This window comes from Dicentrarchus labrax, unplaced genomic scaffold, assembly GCF_905237075.1.
Source record: "Dicentrarchus labrax unplaced genomic scaffold, dlabrax2021, whole genome shotgun sequence".
NCBI lineage: Eukaryota > Metazoa > Chordata > Actinopteri > Moronidae > Dicentrarchus > Dicentrarchus labrax.
In genome coordinates this window covers 11,572,358-11,599,729 of record NW_026136713.1, presented here as the reverse complement: position 1 = coordinate 11,599,729, position 27,372 = coordinate 11,572,358, and the positions used below count along the sequence as shown (strand labels likewise).

The following is a 27,372-nucleotide window of genomic DNA, read 5'->3' as shown; positions in this document are numbered from 1 at the left end:
TGGTTACGACAGATTTTGAAGCTAAAATACAAGGGTATAAAGGGTTTGTGTACTAGGTTTACTGAGTAAGATGCATGTACAAATGTATATGTATCATGAGCAACACATAGACACAATACAAAATATCCACAACCATGGAGTAATGTGTTCTATAAAAAAGCATAAAAAATATGCAAATGTAAATGTGAGTCTGAACACCAGTGCCTTTGAGTGACAAGACAAACAAAAACAAAGGAATCCACATGCGGCTCAGCAGTCATCTCGCTTTATTTTCCCTGAGCTGACAAGCATTTACGTTGTGCCGTGGCTGTGTGTATTCGACGAGACTGATATAGAACAATGAATTCAGACATGCAAGATGAAGGGGAGAAGGGGAGAGTGATTTTGTCACGGACTGAAACAAGATGTCAAATCTACAAGATGCAGCATAACAAACAGTGTCGGAGATTACTGAGCTCATGTCCAGCTGAACCACGTGGCAGTGGTACTAACACATGTTACACAATGGGTATGCAGCAAAGTTTTAGTGGCAATTACTTTGAGGTGACTTATGGGAGGTAATAATTGGAGAAGTGTCTCGTGTCAGGTGCGAAATTGACAGCGATTGGCTGCGATTGATTTCTGTCATTTCCTGTCAGAGCTAAATAAGCACTGAAGATTTCACAGTGCAAAAACACTATGTAAGACCACTAGAAATTTCAAGCATTACAGACTAGTTAATGTACAAACAGCACATCCTTAGAGATAATCATGGCATCACCACAAGAACTCAACCCAAAAAAGGCAAAAATAAGAACAAAAACCGCATTCCTATCTGACATTTGGCCTAACATTCAATGCTTTGAGTGAGTTGTGCTTTAGAAACAGTAATAAAAATGAATTACTGGCTATAGCATCATTCGTTCATGACACGGAGCACATGGCACTCTTGGAGCAGCGGGAGTCACAGGAGTCAGGGGACTCCATGATGGAGTCTCTGCCGTCAGACTCGGGGGAGTCCAGTTCCAGGTGAGAGTGCTGGAGGCCGTCCTGCAAAGCATCCTTATAGTGGGACTGGGGAAGGAACAGCTCATTTTATCACACCAATAACAAAACAGTAAGTGCTAAGGGCTAATAAGAAGGGGAATGACGGTGACGGTTATAGATGAAAAGAAAAATAATTAAAAGTCGTAGCGGAGTCAGAGTCATCAAAAGTCTAGAAGTCTTAGCACCAGATATTCCCTCTCACCTTATGAACCGACATCTCCTCCACCCGGCACTCCTCCATCGACTCCTCAAGAGAATGGCCTGAAATCTCCATCTTGATACGATGAGAGCGAATAGACTTGACATCATCCTCGTCCTCCCCTGCCACCAATGGGAAAACCTGGGGGCAAAGTCAGAAGGAGACTCAAGGAAATTAGAGATGATGATGGCGGCAATAAAGCAAATGAGAGTGTATACCATTCAAGCATGTCTTAGTTGAATTTTTACCAGTCCCTCTTCATCCCTTGTGGCCTCAGGGCCTGCGATGGTGGCCTTGCTGATAGCCTTGCTGATGGTCTGGGTCTCAAACTGAGGACACGCTGCCTGAGCATTCCCGTCTTTGTCCCTCTTTCCTTTCAGCCAGTATGTCTCGATTTCAACATTCCCCTGTAAATGGAGAAGGAAAATGTCAAAAAGAGGTTTAGGTTTGGACATGAGGTTGTCTAACATACTCTATGCACAAACATTCAGAGACATATGGTCATAGGAACAATTTCTGTTACGGAGGCAAGTAAAATAACAGGTTGCAGATTTTCAGCAGTCAAAATTCCATGATGAAAAGTGAGTCTTGCTTTCTCGAGATTGGCACCTGTAATCAGCTGCCTCAGAAACCTTTGGGAGTCACTTTGCTGCCATTATCACTGAATGTACAACCTCAAAGTCACACCCTGTGATAAAACAGATTGGCAAATCAACAAGTACTGTAATTGCCAGCTCTGAATACCAAGTGTGCCGACTCCCCAGAGCCCAGACATTGTGAGTTATTATTTTATATAGATTCAGAAATGATGTGCGTGTTGTCTGATTGCCGATACACAAATTTCCCATCAACATATATTACAGCCGCCGTTTCAGGCAGGTCGTGTATGTTGTGCAAATAACATGTATTGACTTTTAAGTGGAGATGAGCTCATACAGACAGCTCATACAATATGTTCTACAGCAAATCGTATTCATTACATGTTGTCGTAGTGGCTGAATGAACGTAATGAATGTGATGAGTGTTGTAGTTGCCGTAGAACAGTTTTGACCCCCAACCTTGATGGTAATGGTGCCCCTCCTTTCAAAGATAAAGTGACTTCCTTTCAGGTGCTCGTAGGTGGCGCTGCTCAGCTGAATGTGCATTTCCTGAACAACAAAACAACAACAACAACAAAATCACATAAAACTATCGCTTTAGTCATTATATATACCAACTTAGTTTCTCTCTCACTTCAGTTGATATCTCTCTTTGACTCGTTCATTTTCACCTACCTTTCCATTGCTCTCCATGGCAGATGCTGTGTGGACAGTGTCACCGTGCAGACCATAACGTGGCATCTTGTGTCCAACCACACCTGCCACAACCATCCCTGAGTGGATCCCTGCAACCAGAACAGCAGGTTAGTTCACTCGGTCAAACGGAAACGCACAAACAAGTCCACACACATTCTACCCACCAACGCGAATCTGTATGTTGTTGCCATTAGAGGGGTCTTTCAGGTGATCTATTGAGCGCACCATGTCCAGGGCCATGTCACAGATGTTATGAGCGTGATACTTTGTCTTTTCTGGAGCCCCGGCTACGACCATATAAGCATCTCCAATAGTCTCAACCTGGAGAAAAAAAGACAGGAAGAGCAGCTGTTAGACAGCAGCTTATGCATAAAGTATATTAAACTGAGGGGAAAACACACACGAACCTTGAAGACACGGTGCTTCTCACTGAGTGTGTCAAACAGCGTGTACATGGTGTTGAGCATGGAGACCACCTGCATTGGAGTGATGTGGCTGCAAATGCGAGTAAATCCAACCACATCACTGAAAAGAATGGTCACATCTGGGAACACCTGGGAGAAAAGAGATAAGAGTTGATGAGTGGGCAGGTTCATGTACTGCATACACACACAGAGGTGATAGAGGCAGGCATTTATAGGCAGTTTTTTGTGCCTACGCTGTTATGCACCACCACAGAGCCACTCTCACTCAACCTGAATTTCACTATGGCAAAAGGTCTCCAATAGTATGACTACACAAATAGTAAAAATTCAGTGGATTTATATGGATGTGAAAGTGTGTGTGTTTAGGTACCCAGACACTATCTGCATTGGACAGTAAACAGCTTAGATTGTACCCTGTAATAGATGCAAGATCTTTAATCTTAAATCTTTAATCAGGCAAGTTTTTTAAAAGTGCTTTGGAACACGAATGTGAGTTAAAGAGAGATAGGTGAGAAGACTACTGTGTCTGTATATGTCCCTCATGTCTGTGCGATAGATATGAAACAATAGCCAGCAACCAGCCAGGCAACAGCTAGCTTTACAAAACCTCTAAAGCTCACTCATTAACATATGACAGCTTGTTTGTAACTGGTAAACTTTAGAGAAGTTTGTAGATGGATTGTGTTGCCTTTATACAGAGCCAGGCTGAGCTGTTATGGTTTCATATTTAACATACAATCATGAGAGTGGTATCGACCTGCTCATCTAACTCTCTGCAAGAAAGTGATTGAGCACATTTCCCACAATGTTCAACTATTGTTTTAAAGAGCAGCAAATCTTAAAAGACTGAAACTGTTGCTGTGGCACATATACGGCACAATCTACAATCCTGACCTCACAAGTGTTGACAGCCGGCTCTCCTTTGCGCAGCCTTTTAGCCACTGGCTTGGGTATCATCCTGTACAGAAGGTCATCCGTCTTCTTCATCTCATAGTCCAGCATCTTCATACTCTCCTCCAGCTTACTGGACTTCTTTTGCTCCTGCACTCACAATGGGAAATAAGACAGAATAACACTGTAAAATTTCATCTATTTCTTTTATCTCAGTTCTGTGGGCGGTAGTTGATCTAGACTGAAAGAAGGGCTTCAGAGTGACTTTGCATAATGAGCTGGTCACATATAAAATTCAGCTAACTTCAGAGCAGAGTGAACCTGTATGAGAGCTCTCTTCAGCTCCTCTGACTGCTGTGTGCCGGCCAGAACCAGGTCTCTGCTGGAGTCGTGCATGCTCAGGTCATTGATGTACAGGCCGGTCTTAAACATAGCACTCAGACTCTCCATCCTAGACACACACATAAATACAGACAGTTAAACAAAAAAGTTAATGACAAATGAAAACAATAATATCCATAATATGTACTAAAACAATTAAAGAATCTATTTAGAAATAACAAGCAGTAGGCTATCTAGAAAAAAAAATGAAAAGGCAGTCATTCTGAAATGTTTTATTTTTAGTTTTCTACAGTATAAATAATTTCAGTAGTGTGATACGGAATTTAACATTTCAGTAGTTTTGTCAATACAGGCATAAGATCATTTACTTGCAAAACAAAATGTTTTAGAAGAGGAGGGAGATGTTTTGGTAATGTACTCTGTGGAAAACACTCTCAGTTGCAAATGGGTTCCCATTAGGCTCACAAGAGCTGCACTGTCTGATTACAAGCTAATTAGCAGCTCATTTCATGCATGGTAAGTGCTGTTAGAATGGGCCCCTGATTTGATTCACTGCCCAGGCTTTTATTTCCAGCCTCGTAATTCAGTTTAGCTCTTGCTGCTTTTTAGAATGTTTTACTTTTCAACTGCAGCATTTTAATAAAGATCTATGTCTATGGGTGTGTGGGTGTGTGGGTGTATGTATATGTGTGTCTTACACAGGGGTTCCCAGGAAGATGATGGACTCCCACTCTGGCATGTATCTCATTTGTCCTTTTAGTTTTAGGCAGCGGCTCCCATCGCCCCAGCTCTCCATTGCATTAGCGCTGTTACCGTCTAAAAGAGGAGTGCGATGAAATGCCAGCAAAACAGATATTTAGGTTAAATTTCAGCAACAGATAAAAACTGCACTGTGTTAAAAAATGGCATCCTAATGGATTTAGAAGTTGAGCATTTTTAAAAGATAAAGCTTGACATTTCAGGAAATCAGCATTCTTTGCCGACGGATAAGAAGATTAAAACCACTCTGTCTGTATGTTCAGTATGAAGCTAGAGCCAGCAGCCCATTAGCGTATCTTAGTATAAAGAGTGGACACAGCTAACCTGGTTTTGTTCAAAGGTAACGACAATTAATGGCTTCCAGCACATTTTTTTTGCTGGACTATTAATTGTACAAGAGCAGTGACTTCCTGAAATGTCCTCTTGTTGCTACACAATGAAAACAGGACTTCGCAAAGTCATTGCTCCCAGTCAACAAGGAGACATGCACATAATCCCCAATAAACAGTTTCCTTTTCACTTTGGTTTTTGTACAAATTTAACAAACAAGATATAAGATAATTAGTGAGGTTTAGAGGTTCTGGTATGCATCATTTTTGTTACCTTTGGACAGAGGCGTGCTATTTCCCATTTTAATGCTAAGCTAGGCTAGCCTTCTGCTGGCTCCTGCTTTATATTGAATATACAGATATGACATGCGGTCTTGTCAAACTATTCATTTAAACTGAGACTCTTTTCTATTTGAATGTGTCTGTGTCTTTAATAGGTTTTATTTTGTCACTGTCACCCTGACTAGTTCAGTGTCTGTATGCTCAGGTCTTGCTATGTGTCTTTTTAGATAACAGAAAGGCCATGACCTTTGTAATCATCTCCAATGATGGACTGGAAAGCCATGAGCTCCACATCTACGTCAGCAGAGCGATTGGCATTTTCATAGTCAGAATCTATGGAAAAACAGGGTAAACCATCAAAACCATAAACATTTATATTCACACCCTCCAACCATGACAACCAGAGCTGTGCTCAGCTCCACTATATTCAATCAATTTAAGTTGAATCAAGACATCAAACTATTCCATTTCTGCAGTTGGAAGACCTCCTAAACTCTCGACTTTAATTCAGCATTGTTTAAATGTTTTAAGGATCAAAGGTTGATTAAAGTTGATGTTTGAACTCTCGTACAAGAACAGACATCCATTTTACAGCACACCTGCTCTTTTTTAATTTAATAAAACTGAAACTGAGCGTGTCTTTTGCAACTGACTGCAGTGAAATCGATCTGACCACAAGCCAGCGAGTCCTCGCCCACCAGACACACACCCCTGTGAGTGTTTACATGGCTCCCACTCTTACTCTGGACTCGGTTGTGAAGGTTCCTCTCTCTCTTCACAGGCTCCTTGGACATGATCTCAAACAGGTTGTTGGGGTGGGAGATGATCTGTGTACAGATTATATCTGATATTTTAAGATACGTTGTTTACTGCAAAATACTGTAGCTAAAAATTCATCTGAGCTGGCTGGAAGCATTCGAATCTTTCCTGTCTCAAATGGGGACATGTTAAGTGATGTCTTACCATGTTCCAGGTGAACTCCACTAGGGGGCGAGCCAGCAAGAAGGCATCATTGATCTTCTTCCCATCCAGATCAGGGAAGACTGTAGCCAGGCCTGAGCCAACATTATGCACCACCATGTCCTAAAGAATCAATGAATTGCACTCACTGCTCGTTCATTTAATGCTTCATTTCATTTATTAACTGCCCATGGTGAGTTTTAGAATTTAACTCAATGGGATTACCTGTCTGAAGACGATGTTAAAGGGGAAGACTTCAAAGAAGAAGTCTGAGGTAATGGGCAAAATCTCCTGCTCTTCCTCATCCTCCTTCATGATGTAGCGGTAGGCTGAGTTGTCAAAATTCAGCCTGCGCAGACATACAGATCAATATGTTTTCTAATGTTTGAAGTTAAGTGGCGGAAGAAGTATTCAAATCTTTTACTAAAGTGATATATAGCTCATTATTAGATTGATAGTACTGACACAATAATACAGTAGAATTTTACTGCAGAGGTGTAGCTACTAGGAAGTGAGTACCTCAAAATTGTACTCGTTTCTGTAAATGTTACTTTCTACCAGTATAAAAAAGCTTTGTGTGTGTGTGTGTGTGTGTGTGTGTGTGTGTGTGTGTGTGTGTGTGTGTGTGTGTGTGACCTCATCGTGACATGGGAGTAGTCTCCAACCATCTGCTCAGACAGCACCTCCACATGAATGTCGGTGTCGTAGAACTGTTTTCCCATCTGCCTCAGCTGACCCATGGCGTAGTGCAGATAGCCTTTGCGCTTACTCCTGCAGGTCACATAGGAAGAAAATTCAATATCAGTCTATCAGAATTTCATCACACGGCTTTCTCTCTGTTCTTATACTTTTAAGTCTGATCCCTGACAGTCTATCAGTCTTCCCCCTGCAACCCACTCCAACCCTCTGCCTTCCTCCTCCTCGCCTCAGACCTGTAGTGGAGGGTGACTCCAGTGGCAGATTCCTCCTGGCAGAAGAAGGTTGGAGGCTGCACCTTGGGGTAGCTGAAGCGCAGGTACTCGTGGAGATTATCAAGGCCATTGACAAAGTCACGAACATGACGACCCAGCACCTGAAGGCAGAAGCAAAGGTTTTCATGTTTAAGACAGTTGCTCTACCTTTTTTATTATTGCATTTTTAAAGGGACACCCCACTGATTTTAAGAAAACAGTGAGAAAGAGAAAATAACCCCCTATTAATGTCTTTAAAATTACTTTGGCTTGCACTTAACCAACCACACAAAATTATTAAAATTGCAGGACTGAGGGTTTTTGGAGCTTGACCGATAAAAGTGACTTGCAATTTTTGGTACGCCCCACAACTTTATGAAAGTACAATACTAAATTGAAAAATGTGTCATATTTTGCTTCTACTTTAGTGCATAGTGCACGCAGAGTGCATTATGGTACTCTTAATTTGTAATTTTTCAAAAGGTACTGCAGAAATATCAATCCAAACAGATTAGGGTTGATATGAATGGCTGGACAGAGACTAAAACCAATGATTGTGTGTAATCCACTGACACATAATGTCATTATAATAATGACATTTATGTGACATGCTACATTTCTACTGACTGATTTGCACAAGTTACATATTCTTTCTTCAATTGTCTAAGGACTACATAAAGAGGTGTTCACAAGCACTCACAATAATCTCTTAAAACTGGATTAAAAGATTTTGTTTTGAAATTTCAACATAAAAATAAGACACAAGAAGATATATGAGAAAAGCAAAAAATTCAAAACCATAACCTTGCATGAGCACAATAGTAGTCTCAAGGATACACAGTTCACTGGGTGATTAGTCATTTTCACACACGTCTACCAAAAGACAACAGAGTTTTGACAGTTCTGAGTCTTTTTTCACCTTGAGGATTCTGTCATAGCCATACTTCCCAACAAAGCCCAGGAAGTAGACACCCCAGGAGTTCATCAGCTCATTGTAGGGTGTGCCTGTCACTCCACTGGCTGCCTTTGCAATACGGGGAATCACACTCTCACTATATACCTGCAGACACACATTTACCATCAGCGAGAAAAACATATGTTTTGACATCAGGACTATAAAGCTTCAGACAAAAGCAGACAAAGTGACAGAAATGGCAGACAGGTTGACTTGGATGCACAAAGCAAATAAACACGATTCAATGCATGCATACAGAATTATTCATTTCAGAAACATTGACACTGTACCTGGTGGGTGACAAAAGAGTGTAACCTGACATCTGCTCTCTCTCTGACCAGCTTCCACACATCATCTCCGTAAGACTCCTTGATGAAGTCATGAAGACTCTCACACAACAGCCCGTACATTATGTCTCTCTGGATTGAAGCTCAAACTGAGCACTGTCAAGACAGCTCCCCAACTGATTGACTTCCAACAGTCCTCCCAAAGGCACCTGCGAGCGAATAAGGAAAGTTCAGAATGATGACTTTTTAAGTGCCACAACCTGAATTTGAATGCATTTGGCTTTCAGCAGGAAGCTATCACAAGTCATATACTGAATATTGCTGCTTTTGTTTTCTCTTGCTCTCTACACCACCTGTGGACTTTTGACCTTCCTCAGACTAGCCAGCCAAATAAGGTTTCATCTGAAAGCCAACAGGACTAACGATTTTAAAGGTCCCCTAATTACACAAGCCCTTGAGTCTAGATGGGCCTTTATTGTTCTTGTGTCAGCTGTCAGCACCTGGTGGCTGTGCACCTCTCTCTATGTGACATGAACACACTGTGGAGGCCACCTCTCAAACACAGATGACACCAGTCACAAGTTTTTGTCCTGTTTCCATTATCTTGTTATTGTCCTTTTTAAATAGTTGAATTCCCAATAGACATGTCTCATAATAGCTCCATTTGTAATGAACTGCAATAAACAACAGGTTTTAATGAACTGGAAGTGACAGATTGATTCTAATCACTGGCTCTGTGTGATACAGCGCCACACAAAAGCTGAAACTGCATTTGTTGACAGGAGGCTACTAACCTATTGGTTTCTCTTTATAAAGCAAAATAGCCGTTTCTACTGAACAACCACTCTTAAATAAATCCTTAATGCTCCACAACTATTCAACTTCAATTGTGTGTCTACAGATGATTTTCTGTGACTCAGGATGACTCCACATTTTCTTTCAGAGGCTTGGAGGCTTCCCACTGGGGGATAGTGGCATTGTGGAGCAGTGCAGTGCAAAATCGATATCCAATCTCAACCGGGATAAGGAAAATGTTTTTTCCCTCCAGGCTCCTGCTGAGCTCAATGAATCAATTTGTGGGGCAAAAAAGGCTGCTCGATAAAGACTTGACTTTAACTAACTTGAGTTCAAAAAGGGCAACTAAATATAAAGATAAAAGGCATCACTTCTAGTGTAACACAACATGCAAATGTATGTAGAATTCGCAACTGGAGTTTGTCAGAAGTTGGTGAGCCATAATAGATCAAAACACACAGTAAAAACATTGTATTGTTATTTATTACAACACAAAACTGAGCATCTGAGAGGTATGAAGAATGCCCATAACTCACAGCAGTGTGAAAGAAAAAGACGTCACACCATCAAAAATGGAAGAGCAAACTGCAACAGAGTTTAACCTTTAACCCCCAACTGGAGAACTGAATCGCAACCTCTGATCGAGGCGACCCCATCATTTTTACAGCTGCTCCCATAAAACTGTCTGTATATGGGAAGCACATGGCGAGTGTGTTTGTAAGGAACTAAGTGTATATGGCAGAGTAGTTACAAAGGGCTTTGCAGAGGGGAGAAAAGAGAGAGAGAAAATAGAAATTGTGTTTGTGTGTGTCTATCTTTGCAGTGGAGAGGTTGGGTGCTTGGCCTCTCTGAGAGCTCAGTGTCACTGTCTGGACAGCAGCTGTTAGCATGTGCACACGCACACAGAGAGGGGGGGGGGATCAGATTTTTATTATCAAAGAGGCTCGAGGTCAGGATGTAAATCTTTATACTTGCCCCTTACCCTGAATCGCCCCTTTGTACCCCCCTCCTAAACACTCCCTCCATCCATCCTCACTCTCTTATCCCTCTGCTAAAATAACCCAGTGAGGTAAGCCCCCGAGGCATCCTGGGATGAGGTTTATACAGACTGTTCCTTCTCTGCTGAGGAGTGTCAGAGTGGAGTGTGGAAGCATCCCAGCTCCAGTGCGGGAGAAACCACCCTACCAACCAGACCACCTCTAACAACCGACATACAGACAGGCAGGAGACACAGGTAAGGGCTGAGGAGAGAGTAGGCATTTACTATCAAAATAAGCTGTGACAGAAGGTATTTCTTATGAACTGAAACAGGGAACTGATAAAATCATGCTTTTTATGACACTGGAGAGACAACTTTAAAATGTCAAGATGCACTGTGGTTTTGCTACAATGTGACATTATGATTTCTTTTTATGTAATGCAAAAAAGACAGTTCACATAAGTAAGTAAGAAAGGTAGTTTAGTTGTAGAAACTTAAGCAAAATATCCGTAAAAGTATTGCCTGGACCCACATAGGAGAAACACATAACTGGATTAAATTAGTCATAACAAAATGGAGGCACCCTTAATGGTAAATGGTAAATGGACCTATAGAAATGTGTTTTTCTTGCTTTTCTCACTTACTATAAGAAGAAGAGATTTCCAGTTGTAAATAATATATGAAAATAGTATCATAAAGTATCATAAAACAAACTTCAATTTATAAACACTCTAATAATTTACATGAAACATGAAACAGGTGTGTCCATCAGAGGAAGATTATGATGATGATGCAGTCAGGCATGGATGACGTGACTAGGCAGAGGATGCTGCAGGCTAAGGCTCTGTCTAAAGAGGCCAGGGGAGGTAAGTTTGGATGCACTGATTTGATTTTCCTTTCCAGTTGATGAACATTTTTTGAATCAGAACTGACATACGCATACATGAAATGTGGAAGTAAACTAATACATTAATTAGTCTGCGTACCGGTTTACATATTGCGTCAACAACTTGGTAGGTATTTACACCCCATATCCAAACTCTCCTAGTATTTGATCACAGGCAAGGCTGTCAGATGTAATTGAGCCAGACATCAAAGTGTGTCCACCGCCTGGAGACACGTACGACGCACTGCACCCAAATCCCAGGGGTGCTGGTGTGTTGTTGAATTTATCCGAACATTCCAACGGGGACCATCCCAGTTGCACTGTTTGTTTTCCAGCGCTGTCCGCCAGCTCTGAAACCAAGTCCCCTGAACTCAGCAAAATGTGACTCCAACAACTGAATTTTACAGACACCGATCAAAGGCAGCTCCTCAAGGGTGGCACATGCCCAGACTTCTCCTAACACTTTTCATGTGTGAGAAAGAGGGCCATACACACTTATTTGAGTCTTTCATCCAAAGATCCTATTTATATGCTCAGTTACCCATGCAACCCTGGCCCACAACACACATTACGCACCCCTTGACATCATCTCGAGGCTATTTCAGACCCTCTGCTGTGCCATGATATAACATGAGAAGAGACCTTGAGCAAAGCTGTGTAGATACCAACTTAGTGATGCTGCGCACAATTTGGCTTTTTTATTTCTGTGCCCCTCAGCTGTTTAAACTTGACAGAAACAAGAAGATCAGAGGAGACATTAAGATTTGCCAAAGGTCCTTATTAGTCTGTTTCTGTCTTCCAAATGACTGGAAGTTACTGTTATCACTGGCTTGGCACTAACAACAGAATGTCAGGATGTGTCTATGCCTGATGCCACACAGCATAATAAACTGCAGCAAATAAATTTCTCTACCCCCAAATACTGCCAATTTAAAAATGTGTAAGGATATTAAATGTAATCACTTGTTAAAGAACCTTGTAACATTGTATTATGCATTAACACCGCATGTATATGTAATAAATTGACAACATGTAATACATTTTCCTTTCATTATGCATTTCTAATAATGTGCTGAATTTTGTAATGAATGTTGTTTGAATTATACATTTCTCTGTTTTTACGATGAAAATGTACATGTATATGGAACGTTATGTAATAACCAACCAAAATGGATGTCTTCATGTTATATGTTATATTTTTATAACAATTAACCTAATTAAACCTACTTCCCAGATATTAAATTAGGCTCCTCCGACCTGTGTTGTCCCCCTTGGTGTTGTTGATGGTGTAGTTGACGCTGGTCTTTGTGTAAATAGCCACATAAAGGAAGCAACAAGTTCAGTTTGTTGTTATGTTACAAATATAGCCAAACTCTGGGACATCATGTGAAATGCCAAACTGGAAAAACTCATTCACACTTTTATTTCTAGCAGGTATGACTACTGCAATGGTCTTCAGATAGGGCTCCCTAAAAAGACCATCAAAAAGCTTCAGCTTAGTCAAAATGCAGTTCATTAATAAAAGTGCAAATCACACATTTTGTACAAAATGTGAGAACATTTATTACATATTGGGTTCGTACTGTTTATTAGAAAACGTGGGTATTGGACCTACATAATGAGGTGTTGTTATATAATGTGTCGAAGGTCTGAACCTGGGGAAGAAGATCAGCGTTCCAAAGGATGTGATGATGGAGGAACTCAACCTTCCATCTAATCGAGGTTCTCGTATGTTTCAAGAGAGACAGAAGAGAGTCGAGAGGTTCACACTGGAGAACATTGCCAATGGTGCCTACAACAACAACAATGTAAGGAACTGAGAGATGGCTCGTAGCACACATTGACTCCTATCCACTGAACCTACACATCCAAAATTATGTACCTGTGTTGAAATGTCTCAAACCCAAGGTGAGACAACTCTGATCACAACATCATCAGGGTTACTTTTTAAAACATTAAACTGGTGTTATTACAGGCTGGCTAGTACTCCTTGCTACAAGTAAACTGATCTTAATGTGTAAAATCAGTGGAGTGTCCCTTTAATCAAGTGTGTTACAATATTTGTAGACTTAAAGACCAACTTTAACGGTCTCCATTCTGTCCAAAGCGTCTCTGAGAATAAAATTGCATTGCATTTCTTTTATTACAGTCTGCCTAAAAATGTGAAATTTTACATTTAGATATAAAATATACTTTAACCTTTTCTGATGTTACATATATTTATGTTTTTTAAATCTATTCTATACTTTATTCTTTTCCCTAATTCTTCTTTTTTTACTCTTATTCTAATTATTATTTCTGCATGTTTGCCTTTTGGCACATCCTCTCGAGTATGCAAAAATCTAACTTTGCCCCTCTCCCAGGTCCATATGGAGGCCGCTCCTCCCCTGCAGATCCCCGCAGAGCCACAGGGAGGAAAAGAGAACCATGCTTTCTCCATCCCTGGTAAGCATAGCCTGCTCATGAACCTTCAGAAGACTGTAGCAAAGAAGGGCAGTCCTGACGTCCTCGCTCCAGGTAAATGGTAATACATGGTAAAGAATGGATTACCATTACTGCCACAAGACATAAGACTAGCTCACCGCAACGCCAAATGCTTGTGCAATGCATGGACACTGTATTTCACTCTGCTAGTGTTCAGTTTTTATATGGAAATGTACTGAGTAAATAAATTAGTTTTATTATTATCAGCACCAGGAGAGTTGGCAGTTTGCAGAAAGCGGTTGTCTGTAACCATATTTGCTGTCAGAAGGCACTGCTTCCCATCTGACTGACAGTGAACTAAGCTCTGTTTATTATCCGGGATTCATACTGAGATCCAATTACTGTAGTTCCTATTGTTGACGGGAGAGACATCAAAGGAATTTATATGTATATTAGATCTGTGCGTGCTTTGTCGGGGCTTGCTTTTCTTGAAGTTTGATATTGAATGGGGTTTGCAATTAGTTTCGAAACCCAAAGAATATCCGTTTTTCTCAACACAGGGGACCTTATTTTGCTTCTTTTGAATATAAATTACTCTAAATTAAAGGAATGTGGCTTTCACTTTATCCACAGTGTTTTGTTATTTGTACCCCCTATTTTTATTCTCAGGATATTCTGGCCCTCTGAAGAACATTCCTCATGAGAAGTTCAACACAACAGTAATCCCCAAATCCTACAGCTCCCCATGGACGGAAGCTTTGGGAGGCAACGAAGAGCTCCTGAACGCCCTCAATACCCAGCTGCCCCAGCTCCCACAAAGACTACAGCCTGCCAACTACAGGTGTTTCAATAGGTAAATCTAACTTTCCTGTCACTATCGCTTATTAGGCATTAAAAACCCCCAAAAACATTTAAAAAATAAATCAAGACTTGTTCAAACCTACTCAGTTAGGAGCACAGGCATTGAGACCCACCCGTCTCACCGACAGATGACCTAACCGTGTTATCCATCACAATCATCTCTTCCCTCGGCTCCACTCCATGTTTCCACAGTTAGAAATTGAATCCAGTCTCTGGCTTGCACCTCCTTGGAGTGTGGCTGCGTGATGGCTATTTTGAACCACTGCACTTGAAAGATGATCCACCGGGGGTCTGCAAGCTTTTAATGCCCCCCACAAGACATATTGCGCACGAAAGGGAATCACCTTTCTCATGGCACACAAGGAATTGCATCACTCCAGCGAGGCAGTACAAAAGGTTGAGCTTGGGCAGATGGAGAAATGGGGAATATATGAAAGACAAACTCAAGTCTTTACTCAATTAAGGCTGTCAATCACTCGGTTTCTGCCAGCCAGTCTGGAACTGTACCCCCTGTGGACGGATCTGTTTACGCCCCTAAGATTATTATAAAATTGTGAAGCCTTAATTAAATCTGAACTCAACAGCTACACAAGTAGAGAAGGTTGAGTGCATCACACACCCAACTTGAACCATCCCAAGTCCCAGGTGGTTATCTCCTGTTAAAAGGACCAGTTAAAATCAGACTGATGACCAGATTGGGTATTATGTATCATCTAAAGCCCCCCCTGCCTCCTCATCCCCCACCCTTTATGGGAAGGAGTCATACGATACAGTAGGGTCCTGTTCTGCCAGGAACATCAAGCACAATGCATTCGGCCTGCTTACTAAAGACTCCTCTCTTTGTCTTTCAGATCTGCCATGCCATTCGGAGGAGCTATGGCCAGCAAGAGGGTGATCCCAGTGATTAGCTTTGAAGCAGTGGAATCCCAGAAGCTGGCCAGTGTTGCTCAGAAGCGCATGTGTCAACGGCCAAACTTCAACAGAGCACCCAAGGGATGGGGAATGGATTACTGCCCTGAATCTAATGAACTATGAAAAAAGGGCTGATCAGCTAAAGACTGAAGCACTGACCTATGCTTGCTCCTCTCCTCCTACAAAAGATGATCCCTCTGTTAATCAGTGGGCACTGCAGGGGAGAGAAAACACTCCTGCATGATATATAAAGTGGTTTGCTACTGCTGAGTGGTTTGACTAGCAGCTCTCAATGTTGCAATTATTTCATTACCACAGTAGAGTCCCTGACAATGCTGCCACAGGCTCAACGCCTCTACCTAGCCTTTTATTTTTGTTACATTACTTAGCTGTACCTGATCCCATCAATGTCTAATTACTGGACTACCCTCTTTCACGTGGGTTTACATCTTTGTCCCCACTTTGTCTGCTACTCATTTTGCAGGTGTAGATAACTCTGCTTTGACAACAGTTAAAAGTACTAATAAATAATGTGCACTCTGAGATGATCAATGACAAAATTGTGTCATTTTAATGACAAGTGAAAACAACATTAAAAGAAAGTCTTACAATAGTCAGTAAAATGCCATTATGCTGTGGAATAAAGAAAAAAAAAGGGTAACTGAAAAATTAACAGGTTTCAAGATGTTCCTCAGAATTTTACTCCATGTGACAAATACAAGTTTAACCTACAGTATACATTTTATATGTACAAAGGTTCCAACCACAGGATTCTGTAGAAACCATATGGTCCCAACCTCACGTATCAAGTCTATCTTAACTTCCACTGTTCAGATGCTGTTCTGGTACTTTTTAACTGCGAGTAGTGACAAATTCATCTTGTAAGATCCGGGTTGTTGTCTCTCCAGACACAGATGGTCCTCGTTCAGTTCATTCACTGCACTGCAGGTGGCATAATAAATCAGATGTTATTCTGTAAGAAGAAACTTTCTATGCAGTGCGTTTCTCGCAGGAGTCGTCTGCAGGTTTCAGCCACACTGAATCTGAAGTGAAAGCACCTGACCAGGTTTGATGTATAGAAAAGAATTACACCGAATCACAGTATGACTTCACTCTAGCAGTTAATCACCATGACGTGAGCCATGTGCGGCATGGGCACCCATACGCTGAGGATCCTGGGAGGGGTAGTGGATTTGACCAGGGGGTCTCATGCTCATTGGAGGAGGCATAGGTGGAGCCATGGGACCCATGTGGTGAAACATTGGAGGCCCAAAGCCTGATTGAGAAGATGAAAAAGAAAGAGAACACAGAATTAGGTATCTAGCTTTTCTACCTTTAAATAGTTTACACCGTGCTATGTTATGAGGTTTGCAAACATTAATTGTGTAAACAAACTGAAAGATCAGGATAACCAAAGTTAATAGTGGTATAACATTGACACGATTATCTAAAAAATATTATTTTATGACATTTTTAAATGTGATATAAGCTGCATCTATGAGATCATGGTTTTGATTCTACCTGGAGGAGGCGGGTTGATGCCCGGAGGTGGGGGCAGAGCAATGTTCATGACTGCAGGAGAGGAGCTAGGGTCCAGGTTAAAGTAGTTTGCAGGAGCCTCTTCATCTAAAGCTGGTGGTGGAGGAAGAGCTATAACCCGAAGAGAAATAGAATTAAAGAAACAGCATGGCAAACAAATACAATTCAGCAATAATTCCCACTATCATCCTCAATTATTTTCTACTATATATGACCAAAAAGACAAGACTTAACAAATACACAATATATGCAAGTACTACTTTAAATTACCCTCACATAACTATGTCAATATGTACACACACAAATTCCAACTCTCCCTGAGTTACTCACCTCCAGGCAGTCCAGGTACGGGATCGAGTCTGGTGCCCATCTCACTGACACCTTCTTTGATGCCCTCCTTCCCTCTCGCTGCCTGAGACCTAAAAAAACAATTTACATTATATATAAATCACATCACTTTGTTATACACCGTTGACTGCAGCAGAATTGTGTTGAGAACAGAACATTTCAGAAGTCCTGCTCTACACAAATTCTTTGCCACGGTAGAGCTCTTACTGTGTCTGTAATGATATTTCAGAATCTGTTTTACTTTCAGTTGCGCCTGTGATGGGAGCATTACTCCAGGCAGTTACTTTGAAACACATGTGCGTCTGAACGCAGCGTTTAATATGCAAATCATTATAAATCTTCACAGCTCTTCCCATGTGTATGAAAGCTAAGAATTCTCATCAGCAGAACCGTTTTTTGGGTGGCATATACACGATGAATGAGTGCATGAGGATTAATCCAGTGTCCGGGAAGCAGGTTGTTGACGGACATCCGACTGTTCACATTTTACCTTCTTGATCAGCTTCTTACCTTCCCCACTTGACAGTGAGTCTCCGTCCATTAATGATGAGTTTGTTGAAGGACTTCTCAGCGGCCATTTCAGCTGACTGCCGGGTGGCAAACTGGATGAAGGCACACTGCTGCCTCTGAACTATGGTAATGGTGCGAATCTCACCAAACTGGTAAAAGTGACTCCTGCAATAAGACGTAAATGTCATCAATGCTGAAAGGTAAGGTTTAAAATTGTAGCAGTCCTTGAATTGCATTCTTGTATATCTACAAAATGAGTAAACCTGCCCTAAATGGCCACAGGAAGTTGTGCGATGCTATAAAATAGAAACCCTTACTTGAGATCTCCATCTGTGACAGTATCTCCCAGACCCCCTATGTAGAGGGTGCTGATGGACTTGTCATCTGGTGGGTCCAATCGGGGCATAGTTGAGGCCCGTTTCAGCAGCTTGTCAGCCACTGGGTCATTGATGCCATAGTAACGGTCCTTTATGTTCTGGTCTGCTAGAGGATCATCAGGATCTGTGGGCTTCTCATGCCTGTGTGAAAAGAAGGAGGAGAATGATGATTTCTACTTTGCCTATTGTAATGAGTACTAATAAATGTAAAATCAAGATAAGGTACAATCAGCTCCAGCACACACTGCTGACGACACAGCACCAAGTCTGTGATCCTTAAGCTGTAGCCTGTTTTATAAAGTGCCACTCACCTGTAGGGACACTCCTCTCCTCTCTTACACTCTCCCTTCACCCAGAAGGAGCAGATGTGCGGCCGGTTCCTCTTGTAATATGGTGTGGTCCGGGCTAGTTTCAGCAACATATCACTAGAGCTTGGCGCTTTACCGAGCTGGCCCACCGGCCGTGTGCCATCAGAGTTGGCTATCTGAGAACAAAGAGACACGAGGGATGAATGACAAAAAAAAAAATGTCCAACCTTAGAAAAAAACAAACTACAAAAGGGATGTTCTGTTTTGGTTTAGCTGATACTCGTTATTTAATGGTGTTCAGGGAAACTGCACAAGCTAGTTTTAGCCGACGCAACTATGAGAAAATCATAGGGACCATCATTTTTTATCTAAACCAGAAAGCAATTATACCTCTCTCTCCATGTTCTGTGTGTAATACTCTTTGTTCACATCTGACTTAGGAACCTCATCTTTAACTGACAGCCCAGTGTCTCTGACCTGGATAGGCAAACCTGTAAAAGAGGTAAAAAGGTGTATCAAGGGGGTTAAACTCAGATGGGTAAATGCTTAAGCAAGCCCAAAAAAAGAAAAGTTTACATGCGAAATTATGATTATAATTATCAGCCACATAAACTCACCATACTCCAGGTCCAGCAGACATGTCTGACAAACATTCTTCATTTTACTGCAGGTCTGACAGACCTCTGTCTTCTTGAAACGCATTCGTGTCCCTGGACACCACCGGAACACAGTAAATGGTCGAGCGCAGATCTGATGGGCAAAGAATGAAAAATAAATAATATTCCTGTGTGGAATATAGTGTCACAAGTTTATGTTAAACAACATTGTAGGTTGCATAACCAAGAATAAACATATCAATGCAAAACATACCTTGCATTCTTTCCCATACTTCTCCTTGGTCTGTAAAAAAAACAAGCATAAACACATTTGAATCTGCACATCAATTGACAACAGCACAAGAAAATAACCTCGAGTTCATCACGATGACACAGCAATGCCCACTCACCATACGGATGTAAGGGTTTTCTCCTAAACATGTCTGACACAGAATCGGAAAATCCTGGGAGACAAAGGAAAACAAATACTCATTTAGTAAAAACCAAGCGCCCAATCTGTTATCCATCCAACAGTCCTCTGATTTTATCCGAAGCAGCCACTTGGCCGACATTCTGTGCTTCACTTTCTGCTGTGGGCACCTTGGCGAAGTTACATGTGTGAATACAGCAAGTGCAATGGGACTTGCTCACTCATACTTTGCCATCTGTTGAAGGATGCTGTTTCAATCCAAGTGCAAGCTGCAGAAAATGACCTTGCCTTAATCCATCCCAGCGACAGCATCAGCCAAACACCTAAATATAAGCAGCTCTGGTGGCTCAAACGTCAACTACCTAGTCTAGGGTTGCAAAAGTTTATATTCTGGTGTCTTAATAAAACCAACATTGGCTAAAGGCCCTGTTGTCTCATGGAAGGAAACTTCATTTGTTGCCTTATATAGTCGGGTAATGAAGCCTATAGGAGGTTCACATAGGCAAAGGTTTGATGCTCAAGTAATACATTAAGGAGTTAAGGTTTAAGGTAACATCTTGAGTTGAGCTCTAATTGATGTTTCCACTACAAAGATCAGCCTGTCTGTGCGATGTGCGACAAACGAGAAGCTGGGATGAAATAAAACATCGACCATTTGTTGTCTTTATTTCCATCAGACTTGAGATAGAGTTACCAATGGTGTGTCAGTCCGGTTCAATGAGCGCTAACATTACAGATTCAATCTTCATGATACGGAAGCACATTGTCGAGGACCCAATCCAAAAACAACGGGCTGGATTTTGTCCCGGATCGGCTCGGTTCTGCATAACGAGTGGAACTTGTTAGCTGGCTGACGTAAATTCACACAACTTGCTTTTTATTAAAATTATTATTATTATTGTTAGCCTGCTAGTGCTAGCCTCAATTAGCTCAGATGGCTAACTTTAGCACAAAACACGTTAAGGCCACATAAAGCGCGATAGTTTCCTCTGAGGCCAATCTCAGGCGTTATCCTCTCTATGTCACTGTTACTGGCTTCAGATGAACTGTGCTGCTTTATGAATGAACGTCGACAGGCGGAAACATTGTTATGGAAAGAGCAGCCACGCTTTTACTGTTAGCTAACAGGAGGCTAACGCTGGCTAAACCCGCCAAGTTAGCGGCAAACCGGCGGGTTTAAATAAAAACGTTCACTCTCGGAATTTAATCCGAAACCGATGTGTTTTATTCACACTTCCCGCCCAGCAAACCGTAAAGCCGATTAAACGTACCGCGTCTTCCCAGTTCTGTCTGTTGTAGGTGTTGGATCCCAGGGACGTCGCCATTTTGCAGAGTGTGGGCCAAACAAGAGGCGTCAGACCACAATGCACCGCGCCAGAGAGCCACGTCTCACCTTAGGGTGTCGCCCTATTTCAAGAAACTATCAGACGTAACCTAATTAAGAAAAATAGTAAAGAGAAATACATATATGAAGGAAATTGTGTGGTTAAAGTAGTGTGTGTGTGTGTGTGTGTGTGTGTGTGTGTGTGTGTGTGTGTGTGTGTTGTGGAAATAAGAAATGCAATTAAATTAAAGATTATTTTCACATGTAGAGGTATTTGCACTTTATTTTAGCCTTTCTGTTTGATACCACTATATATTTCCACTCTACTATTATCTTTAGTTTATTTGTATATTAAGTAAATAAGTACTTAAAACTTAAACTCTACACTTAATAGCTGCAATGTCAAAATGTAAGTGTATATTTAAATAATAGCCTTTACATAAATAAAATAGCACCCTGATATTTCGATATCAGAGTGGCCATATTGCAAAATGTGTATTGACACAGGATGTAAGTAGGTTTTTCCACCACTGCGTGTGTGTGTGTGTGTGTGTGTGTGTGTGTGTGTGGAGAGAGAGAGGCTGCCGTGTGTGAGCTTGTATAAGCCAATTGTGTAGTCCACTTACCGTTTATCTATCCACCTGTTCGAATTCAGGTCAGGGTGTCTTTGCGGTGTGAAACTCCAATTAGTGGGGCGAAGGATGTTTAAGATTACGGATGGGCATTAAGTCCCTAATGTTTATTTAAGGTCAGGGTGAAATTGTGGAGTCAAAGGACAAGGATTAGATACGCGCCTGAAGAGCTGGTAACTCTTTCATAGCTCAGCTGCCGTTCAGGAGGTCAGGAGGGAAGTCTGCTGTACTTTTAGGCTTCTTCCAAATAAAAAACCTCTTAACTCTCTTTGTGTCTGAGTTAGATTCAGTGACTTTGAGATAGGCCTATAATAAGTTGCACTGTGCTCATCAGCTAGGCGACACAGATTATTAATCAACAAATGCTCCTGTGATCATATTTCCGTAAGAAAGATTTACTCTGAATTTTTTTGTCTTTCTTTTGGGTGCACAGTCTGGGTCTTGCCCTGTGTTTAGTGGGACACCAAAGTAAACCTTCTGTGCATGGCCTTTGTCTTAATGAGTCGTGTGACCCTATCTCCTCATGTGATGTGGATGAGACAGCCAAAGCTATTTTGAAGGGGGGCTTTGTCTTGGTTTTAGCCACTCCGTAATCAAAATCACCAACCTCATGAGTCACAAGGTCAGAGGATGTGTAGGTGTACTACTACATTTTAAGAGCGCCATTCAAAAAAATTATACTCTCAGAGCGGCGTTGATTGTTTACTGTGACATTAGTTTCTGTTCATTTCTAATCATATTTATATTTCATATTCATTTAGCCTATAACCTATTTGTTTGGTGGTAAGTAATTCAAGATTGATGGTGTTTGTTGTTCATTCTTTACAATAATCAGTACCTTTAAATAGTAATAGTAAAGTACAATAATAGTATTCTATTAGATAGATTTCCCTCAAAATATACTGAAAATATCCAATACAATTATAGTTCCTCTGAGTATTAATTGGAGGACCTTGAATTACAAGGTCACTATGACTGAATACAGATGACATTGTACTTGAAGTGACATTACAGGATTTTTTCATTAGGAAACAGAGATGTAATTTGCAAGACCAAACCCTCCTTTTTTGTTTTGTTTTTTTGTTTTTTGCATGGGCGCTTGTTGTGTAACATGCATGGTGTGGTGACTAATCATCACGACTATCCCTGAGCTCTTGTTCCTAAGAAACATAAATCACAAAACTTTCAGGATAATCCCACTATCACAGCACAATTAAAACCCAAGTAGAGTGGAAACACGCAGCACATCAAGGCCTGTTGTAATCTCACTATTGAAGAGCAGGGATGCAGATAAGCCCCTGCAGGAAGATGATCGCGCACTGATTTCTTTGAGGAGTTGTGTAGTTTGCATGTATGCGCATATCAGAGACAAAAATGTGCTGTGCTGGCGCCTCCTGTCGGTAGTTATGGGCCACTGTCGGTGCACAGAGCTGCAGACAGAGAGGGGCATTCTCAGATTTCCAGATTTCTCCCAGCCGAGTCCGCTGTGCCGCTTCCACATCACAGCCGACAGCAAAACCGAGACGACGACGACGACGACATGCGCCCAGCGTGCCTCAATCCCGCATTCATCTCAGCGAGCCAGTGTTGCCCCAAATCCACCTAGACCCAGACACGGTAAGTAACATCGACACAACACGAGTCTCGTCGCGGTGTTTTTTTTTTTTTTTTGCACATGTTTTAGTACACGACCGAGAGAGCCCCGCCGCTCGGTCTTCCCAGGCCAGGCCAGGGAAACGTTGTCTGGCGCAGACGGAGAATGAGGCCAGTTTTTCGGCCTCAGTCTCCCCCCCTCCTCCCCTGGCTGGAAACATGAAAAGCGCCGGCGGTATAGCGGAGGGTCGGTGTAGCTTGCAGCTCGGCCATATGGCAGCAGATAAAGGAGGCTAACGTTATTTGATTTTTTTCCCCCGAAGCGGGTCGGGTCGAAGTTTGTGCTCAGGATAGAGCCGTGTCCGGCTGCTCTGCTGTGTGATTTAATATCGGAATTCCTTTATCTAGCTGGAGACCATAATGCAGCCCGGTACCAGCGACAAGCGAGCAACTTGTTTTTGTAACTTTGTAGCAGCTGCGACGTATAGAGTTTTAATCAAACGCTCGCCTCAAGTTAGCTTCAACTAAATTTGCAACAATGCAGCAATTTGCCCACAAACGATATCCGTCTAACCTGTCTCTTGCAATTTAAAAAAAACGATTTTGAGTGCAAATTCTAATTAAAGGTCGATACGACTGTCTGCCACCTCATCTAATAGCACTGCACATGACAGAGGTGGATAAAAGACCACCATGGGAATGCAACGACTGCTTAAACATTACTCAGTTCGTCCAAATGATTTCGGGGGGGAAGCTGAGTTAATTATTATGAGCAGTGATTGCAGGCTCTGTGTTTATGACAGATGATGCATTAGACTATTGTGTAGCTACCTGTAGGAATCATCTGCAGGCTGATTATTACTAATAAGATTGCAAAAGGCTTTTCTCCTAACCAGAAACATAAATGACAATGCTGACTATGCTTAAGCATTCTCCAATTTTCAAAAAACTAGGACAGTCAACAAAGTCACTGTCAACAAAGATATCCATTTAGTTTAAGTCTTCTTTTTACAATGTTTTTAATGTGTTGTTTGTGTGTGGCATAGCTGCTGTTGCACGATGCTGTGTCTTTTCTTAAATAAGATCTTCCTTTTAGTGAGAAGGTCTCCTTTGTTTTTGTGTAAGATGGAGCAAATGTCTGTCTCCGCCGAGATAGCTGCATCTATTAAATACTATAAACACTTGACTCCGCTCTGTAGCAAAAAGGGGCAGTCCAGACCTGCCTGAAATCTGTTGCCTTGGGGTGTGTGCATGTGAAAGCGTGCACCTATGTGAGTAAGAGATTACTAAAGGAGAATGACTCACTCTCACAATGTATTTGGCAAAGTCAGAAGGACTTTCCCTGCATTTCAGCTCAGCTGCAGAAGACATTTTTGTGCTCGGTGAAAAGTGCTGTCCTTCTGGTTTTATATGTCATACATGCGATTTATTTGACCACTGCTTCACACTTTTGCTATTTTCAAGCCATGTGTTGTTTATCACATGTTCCACCCATAATTTGTTAAAAAAAAAACAATCTAGGGCTTATTCCATTTGCAGATTAGATTTAAAAAAAGGAGTGTGGTTGTCATTTGTTTGTCAAATTTGTGGAGAGCTGAATCTTAAGTTGTGTTCCATTTATCTGTGCCAACTGTTTGTCTGGTTGTTCTAACCCTCCATCTGACTGCTCCCACTGGCTGCCAAACATGCTGTGATCTAGTGCTTTCAGTTGATGAAGGCTGCCACTGCTGCCGCAGCCATTTGATCATATATCAGCATCTCTTCACTTAGATATGCCTGTGAAATGCTGCGAATGGGTTACAATGCCTACACATAGAGGTTGTTAAAATACTGTCGGCATCACAGTATATGACAAATCACGTCACCGAGCAGAGTTTGGCTGTTTATCAGAATGAGACATGATCACAGATGATTTGTCATTTCAGATTTTAGGCTTTAATAGGGGAACATTAAGAAGATGTTGTTAGCTGTCAATCATAGCGTTGACTGCTTTATTGCAACTTATCTCCACCTAGAGGAAGATGTAAGTTTACTTGTACTGCAGTAACTATACCATCATCACATTTAATGCTGCACAAGGTAACTGTTGGGAACTGCAGTGCCCAACAACATGCCAGCTCTTGTATTTTTCCATGTCAGTGCCCCTTGTATCCACACTCAGTGTGTGGGGGGCAGACCTCTCTTTAGAGTGGGGCTGAAGCCAGGCATCTTTCCAAAACTCAAGTCCCCCCAACCCTCTCTGCTGGGTATAAGCACTGCTTTGTGCCACAGTACTGCTCCCTATGGTTCTTATTCATATACTACTACAACACCACTGGCTCCACTAGATACTGGAATCTACAATTGGAAGTATACCCAAAATGTCCTGCTGTTTGACAGGCAAACTCAGATGTTTCCTCATTAAGTCAAGATTTTGGAATAATATGCCAGAATGAAAGAGGCAGACTGTACTATTGTAACCTGCAAAGTAGTTTGTATTGAGGTGCCTTTTTTTCCTGCCTGGAATGTGGCTGTGGCATTTTCTGGCTTAGGCTGTGCTATCGAGAGTGGTATTGGAGAGCAGGAGCAGAGTAAATACATTTCGAACAGCACAGCACAACCGAGTATTAGCAAATGATCCGATAGCATCTGTAATCCTCGGGAAAACCTGGAGAGTTGTTTTTTGAATAGTGCTAGCCTCCATCAGATTGTTGGCAGGGACTCGGGGTGTCTGTCCACATGTGTGACTGCCTGGTGAGGCTAGCGGCGCGGCTGACTACAGTATGCAGGCAGATCAGATTACTGAACGATTAGCCATGGCCTCCTATCCCCGGCCCAGGGAAATGATTTTCCACTGTCATAATTCCCTAGACTGAATTACGCAGGCCAGTGACTCAGAGATACTCAATACTACAGGCCTGAGTACTGCACGGCATAACTGTTGCTCTCTGGAGAGGGGAGATAGGTTGAGAGTGGTTGTACCATTGAGGACAAAATAGTTTTCTAATTTGAATTTCTAGTTGAGCTCTTGTGCTTGTGCTCAAGTACAGAAAGTAGTGTAACCGAGCATCAATGGTGGGAAAGGGTAACGTTCACTGCGTTGTTTACCCGTTGGTTGGGACTTTTGACATAAAGGAGGGAGCAGACAGCTGGAAAACGGTCTGGAAACTCTAAACAGTCCCTTGCATGTCCTTCTATTGTGAAGTCGTATGTCAAAAATGCAAGCACATGTCAGATGGGCAATGAGGCAGTGTAAATCAAGCAGGCCTCTAGTGGAATTTTGCTGAATGGAAAGATAGACGAAGAGAGAGAAGGGGGGGCGGGCGGGAGGAGGAAAAGTGGGAGAGGCTAAGCCGGTGGAGGTAGGACCATGTTTCCAAGGTGCCTACCCCCTGAGGCAGGAATCCGATACATTCCAGAGGCTCCTGTGTCCAGACGAATAATGGTGACTGGGGTGTAGCGTTTCATCAGATGACACATGATTGGAGCGTAAGTGCTGGGAAAGTAAGAGCTATGTCATAGGCTCAGAGGTAGCCAGCTCTGGTTGCCTGAGGGATTGGGAAGTATGCCAGAAGAGCAGGACAGGTTATGTGAGATATGGATTCATCCCCGGCAGAAGACAGCATGTTTTTTTTATAGCTCCTCTCCTTATCACACCCCCCCCGCCCACTCCCCACCGTTTAGATACAGACATTTACATCATTTGAGGCAGTTAGGTGACACTGATCCAGAACAAGTTACAATGAACGGCACAGTAGGAAAAAGCCTCAATTGTCTTTTGTACATTATACTCCAATGTATTCTGATTAGGCCCCATAAGAGGCAGTTATACTGAAAAGGGATTGGCACTTTAATGACTTCTGACAAATAACCAAAAAGTCAGTAGATCCTGCTCGGCTACTCTCTAGACAAGTTGGGGCATGAAGTTGTTTTCCGGGTCCATGGGTTTCTGAGAACTCTGACATTGTGCTTCATATCGGACTTTACAAATTTACCTGTGATTATATAGTAATCAGCAACCCAATCCATAGGCCAGAAATTCGTGCTCGCCAGCCTCCAAGCTAAAGGCTATTTATACTGCAGACACGGAAAAATACCCTGTTTTATTTAGTGGTCAAAAAACAAGCTGTCGAGTGTTAATGGACTTCACCTCAGCCATTTCGGCGGACCCTCGGGGTA

The 27,372-nt window shown here is 42.0% G+C and overlaps 4 protein-coding genes across 6 annotated transcripts in view; 2 read left to right on the top strand and 2 right to left on the bottom strand.

Annotated features, from left to right (window-relative positions):
• Nucleotides 1-249: 249 nt before the first annotated feature.
• On the bottom strand, nucleotides 250-9,146 carry LOC127374370 (soluble guanylate cyclase 88E-like). Of its 2 annotated transcripts, none has more exons than XM_051419582.1 (19): nucleotides 9,054-9,146; nucleotides 8,704-8,909; nucleotides 8,378-8,518; nucleotides 7,441-7,580; nucleotides 7,145-7,279; nucleotides 6,734-6,857; nucleotides 6,512-6,631; nucleotides 6,291-6,375; nucleotides 5,795-5,881; nucleotides 4,877-4,994; nucleotides 4,158-4,287; nucleotides 3,840-3,986; nucleotides 2,928-3,074; nucleotides 2,685-2,841; nucleotides 2,500-2,609; nucleotides 2,284-2,373; nucleotides 1,474-1,632; nucleotides 1,229-1,366; nucleotides 250-1,053 (listed from the first exon to the last, which is right to left on the bottom strand). In XM_051419582.1, the coding sequence occupies exons 2-19, from the start codon at nucleotides 8,821-8,823 to the stop codon at nucleotides 904-906; spliced, it is 2,298 nt and encodes a 765-aa protein (XP_051275542.1). In that variant the 5' UTR covers nucleotides 8,824-8,909; nucleotides 9,054-9,146; the 3' UTR covers nucleotides 250-903. The 2 variants fall into 2 exon arrangements, with proteins under 2 accessions (XP_051275542.1, XP_051275543.1); XM_051419583.1 differs by having other exon boundaries at nucleotides 250-1,029.
• Nucleotides 9,147-10,573: 1,427 nt separating this feature from the next.
• On the top strand, nucleotides 10,574-16,100 carry LOC127374381 (myozenin-2). 2 transcript variants are annotated; one of them, XM_051419602.1, is made up of 6 exons: nucleotides 10,574-10,729; nucleotides 11,234-11,340; nucleotides 13,008-13,168; nucleotides 13,724-13,805; nucleotides 14,454-14,637; nucleotides 15,497-16,100. In XM_051419602.1, the coding sequence occupies exons 2-6, from the start codon at nucleotides 11,256-11,258 to the stop codon at nucleotides 15,678-15,680; spliced, it is 696 nt and encodes a 231-aa protein (XP_051275562.1). In that variant the 5' UTR covers nucleotides 10,574-10,729; nucleotides 11,234-11,255; the 3' UTR covers nucleotides 15,681-16,100. The 2 variants fall into 2 exon arrangements, with proteins under 2 accessions (XP_051275562.1, XP_051275561.1); XM_051419601.1 differs by having other exon boundaries at nucleotides 13,724-13,877.
• On the bottom strand, nucleotides 16,101-21,053 carry rbm22 (RNA binding motif protein 22). Its single transcript, XM_051419596.1, has 11 exons — nucleotides 20,937-21,053; nucleotides 19,646-19,699; nucleotides 19,510-19,539; nucleotides 19,257-19,389; nucleotides 19,030-19,130; nucleotides 18,643-18,815; nucleotides 18,272-18,472; nucleotides 17,955-18,119; nucleotides 17,427-17,515; nucleotides 17,079-17,207; nucleotides 16,101-16,833 (listed from the first exon to the last, which is right to left on the bottom strand). The coding sequence occupies exons 1-11, from the start codon at nucleotides 20,988-20,990 to the stop codon at nucleotides 16,679-16,681; spliced, it is 1,284 nt and encodes a 427-aa protein (XP_051275556.1). The 5' UTR covers nucleotides 20,991-21,053; the 3' UTR covers nucleotides 16,101-16,678.
• Nucleotides 21,054-23,035: 1,982 nt separating this feature from the next.
• Nucleotides 23,036-27,372, top strand: part of ndst1a (N-deacetylase/N-sulfotransferase (heparan glucosaminyl) 1a) — a 40,785-nt gene continuing 36,448 nt past the window's right edge. Inside the window, exon 1 of the mRNA XM_051419580.1 lies at nucleotides 23,036-23,238. The gene's annotated coding sequence lies outside the window, so the exon portion shown is untranslated. The remainder of the gene's footprint in view (nucleotides 23,239-27,372) is intronic.